The following is a 3,930-nucleotide window of genomic DNA, read 5'->3' as shown; positions in this document are numbered from 1 at the left end:
GTGCAGCACATCAACACAGCAAAATGAGACTCCTTCCTGTTCTCGTCTTGGCCTTACGAGAATGAAACAACCTGGTGCCGATCTCCCGGGTCCAAAGGCAATGCACTGAATGAGTCCTGTCCAAGGGGTCAAGGAGACGGCCTTTGTGGCTGGCCAGACCCTCAGTTTCGCGGCGGGGGATAATTCCCAAAGGCGTCGTTTCGAGTTGTGAGGGCCCTTTTGCGGTCGCAAGTGCATAGCCACGTCGTGCTGGCCAGAATGTCACGTCCTTGTCTCCCTATTCCGGCTGCTCACAAGCCCTGCGGCCAAGACGAGTTGTGAAGGCTGAGAACAATGGCACCAAAAACGTTGGTTATGAGAGAGTCTTCACCAGCGTCCAGGGATCCGATTCATCTATCGCATGCAAGTTGCAGCCTCAGAAGACAGCGACGACGACGAGCTTGTCGGCGCTTCATATGTTCTTGACTCGGGTTTTCTACGGGGAAAGACACTACTGTGTGGTCAACAGCAAGCTGTGACCTCGTGTACAACTTTCTTCAAACTACCAGCACCAAAGACCGGCGATCCTGAGACCGTGGGTAAGGTTGATGTGGATCACATTGCCTTTTTAGCCCGTCTGCAGGTTGCATATGCGACAAGTCAAGTGACGCAGTGCCGTTTCTTTGTTTTGCTTGGCTTTTGTTTACTCTCAAGTAAACCCTAGCATGTTCTCATAGCTTCTCTGGCTGGCAATTGCTGCACAAGGATACCTGAGGAGTATTCAGACGAAGCCCTGTTTCTGTCAGCCAAGCCCCTCTAGAGATTGTCTGGAACTCAAGGTTAAGACCCATCAGTGAATCACCTGCAGAGATGTCGCTTCCAAACGGCTCAAGCGAGTCGCATCATGGCGAGGTCCTCGACGAGAGGCTGAGACAGGGCTGATGAGTTTACGATAAGAAAGAAGGAAGGGAGAAAACTTCGACCTGGACATTATTCGAGCTTGTATAAGTGTCGGAACTGGGAGGACGGAGCTGCAAACAACAGGCAGGCAAGGAAACCTGGCAGGTGAGCCCCACCATTCGCACTCGTGTTGGATTGATCGGAAAGAGTCTGTTTGTCTCTTGCATTAATGAGCATGCAGGTGACAAACCAACATAATAGGCCGTGTTCTGGAAGCTTGTTTCAGAATACCAATAATCTGACGAGGCGGTGGCATGATTGCTTTTGCCTCAGACACCCGGGAAGTTCCTAGAAATAGCGAGATGGTTGGTGGCGTCAGCAGCAACGCGTCTCTGCGGTTTACGCACAGAGACAAGCACCTGCCCTGCGAAGTCAGAAGAAAGTTGAGGGTTTGTACCGGCAACATGCTTCGCAGGTAGCAAGTGAGGTCTGTAAAGGCCCAACAGGTCGGGCGACTGTCTTGATTCGAACTTGTGCCCTACCGGAGGTCTTCCTGACCAATCGATCTGGAACCCTTCGCTCCCCGCGCAGGTAGCGCTCGCATGGAGAGGAGGGTCTTGGGACATCCCGTGAACATCGCGATATAATCTCGTTTTGTTTCCGGAACTCTCTTCGCCATCTTGGCAGTGCACGAAGAGAACGTCTCTCGAAACGAACGACGAGATACGACATGCCACCCATGTTTACGTGAGGACTGTCGCTTGGAGGAGGCTCTCCACTGGCAGACCCTGGACGGGGCGTTATTGTTTATGGCTTTGCGTGTACGCAGTGCTTCTCGAACACCTTTGCTGAGCTGGGGGGTCGGTGACAAGACAGGGCCTAGACGGGCAAGCCAGTGTTAGGACTGGTACTGAGGACAGGATACGGTTGTATCGCTGGGCAGGGGTATCAATGAAGAGGGGCATGTCGCCTGTGTGTGTGTGTGTGTGTGTGTCTGTATGGCAATATGTGAACTACTGCCACGCCATATTGATGATGGATGTGGATGGATGGTGTTGATCCTGTGGATGTCGGCGCCACACCAGGCGGTCAAGCAAGCACCCAGTGCGGCTACTGGCAGGGGCTGGACTCGGGTGGGCTGCTGGGGACTTGTGGATAATGATCATCGAGCGGAAGACGGAGGAGTCGAATGCAGAGCTATTGGTTTCTCATCGAGCGTAGTATTGCAGCGGTTCTCGAGGATTGTTTTGCCTACTGCAGCATGGAGACGAGCTGCATAGGGCGTGGGGGGAGGAGGGCTTGATTGGACGCCACTGGCTTGTTGGGGCTGGTCGGTTGTTGGGAAGGTCGACGGCGGGGCTTGCAGGATTGTCGCTTCTTGCGGCGGACTGGCGGCAGAGACGAGTTGTATTTGCCATCCGGTCCTAGTTTGGTGGGAGCTAGGCCTCGATGCCTGGTTGGTGGTTCGTGGTGCAACTTCGACAGCTGAGGTGAAGACATTGCCAGTTCATCATGCAGTGGCGATGCGTGTGCTCTAGGTCATTTGAAAAAGGGGGGGGGGGGCAGGCGCTTGGGTGGTTTTGTCTCTGGAAGGCGACTGGAGGCAACTCGAGCCGCATGAACAGGGAGGCGGGGGGCAAGAACCGCCATGGTTGTCGTCGAGGGGGGATGGAGTTGGTCGGCACACTGCATTATGCAGGTAGGTGTCCATCCATCCATGATGATGATGATGACTTGGAAAATGCTTGGTGATGGTGGTGGTGAAGACGAGGTTGGTATGATGGAGGCGCAAATTATGGCAAGCCTTCAGACGAGGTACTTACTACCCATCCCGTACGTACATAATTAGTGACGACAATAGTGCCTGTCTACAGCGCTGTGTGCGCTGTACTCACAAGTACGTAGGAAGGCCTGTAGTGGTGCGGACGGAATAGTACGGCCTAAGACAAGGGAGGTGACTTCCCTGACCACACGCACTTTAGCAAGTATGCGTGCATGCATTGTAACCTCTTCCTTTCTGTATTCCTCTTGCCATGGGCCACATTCCCAACCATGTTCCCTATCTGACCTTGCTTCTTCGGCTGCAGAAGGTCACATCCGGATGGCCAGGAATTTCCTAGCCATCATCTCACATGCGCCCTGGCGACGACTCGACATTTCCTAGCCGCTATGCACGTGCGACCAACCCCAAACTCCCGACAAGAGAGCTGTGCCTTTGGCTGAATCACACGCCTCGGGCCTCCGTCTCGACACCCGTGGCGTTTTCTGCTGCGTCGCAGAAGGATGAGGAGATCGGGCAATCGGCATGGTCGACAAGAGGTATGTGCGTGCCCACAGACGCTGGTTGTCTGCCAGGACCAAACCATCATCACCTCCTCCACCTCCTACATTCCTACCAATCAACGACTACATTTGGATCGACCATCCCGTCACCGAAGTCTGTTCCTTGACGACCAGAGAACATGACAGCCATCGTGGCGGCCCAAGAGTTCGATCTCGAGATCATCTGCAGAAGGACTGGATTAGTGGCGCACTCTCTATGCAGGCTCTCCAAGTTGACTCAACCCAACCCAACCAATCCAGTCCACCAAACCCACCAGCCAACAAGCCCCGACAAGGCCGAGAGAAGTCCTTGTTCGCCACACAAGCTCCACCGTCTGTCTACCCATCTATTCCCCCCCCATCTATCGAGAGGGCGTGGTCGTATTAAATCAAGAAAACGAGGGGGGAGACAATAAGAATAATAGCAATAATAGTATTAATAATAATACCTATGGTCGCAGGTAGACCAGTGGGTGATGGGGACTGCTGCGTGGCTTGCTGAACGTCTCCATACCGTTACGACGTCGGAGCTCAGGGCCTCAAATCCCCTCGCAGGGTCGCAGTCACACTCAACAGCCAGGCAAATCGGTCCTCCCGAGAAGGCGAAAGCAGGTACTGTGGTACGCGGCAGCGCAGCAACTGCACCATACTTTTACCCAAAGATAACGGCATCAGGATCCGATGCGAAAACCTGTCTACTACTATTACTTACGACTATTTCCGACTTGC

General features: G+C 53.8%; 1 protein-coding gene across 1 annotated transcript; it reads left to right on the top strand.

Annotated features, from left to right (window-relative positions):
- Positions 1 to 3,120: 3,120 nt before the first annotated feature.
- Positions 3,121 to 3,610, top strand: M406DRAFT_104550 (uncharacterized protein). The gene has a single exon (XM_040915104.1). It carries the CDS (start codon positions 3,185 to 3,187, stop codon positions 3,587 to 3,589), a length of 405 nt encoding a protein of 134 aa, XP_040770918.1. The 5' UTR covers positions 3,121 to 3,184; the 3' UTR covers positions 3,590 to 3,610.
- Positions 3,611 to 3,930: the final 320 nt, after the last annotated feature.

This window comes from Cryphonectria parasitica (genome assembly GCF_011745365.1).
Source record: "Cryphonectria parasitica EP155 unplaced genomic scaffold M406scaffold_11, whole genome shotgun sequence".
NCBI lineage: Eukaryota > Fungi > Ascomycota > Sordariomycetes > Diaporthales > Cryphonectriaceae > Cryphonectria > Cryphonectria parasitica.
Note: the sequence above shows the minus strand (reverse complement) of the source record. Positions and strands in the feature narration are given on the sequence as shown.

Coding starts and splice junctions, on each gene's coding strand:
- M406DRAFT_104550 (XM_040915104.1), top strand. CDS start 3,185: ATGGTCGACAAGAGGTATGTGCGTGCCCACAGACGCTGGTTGTCTGCC.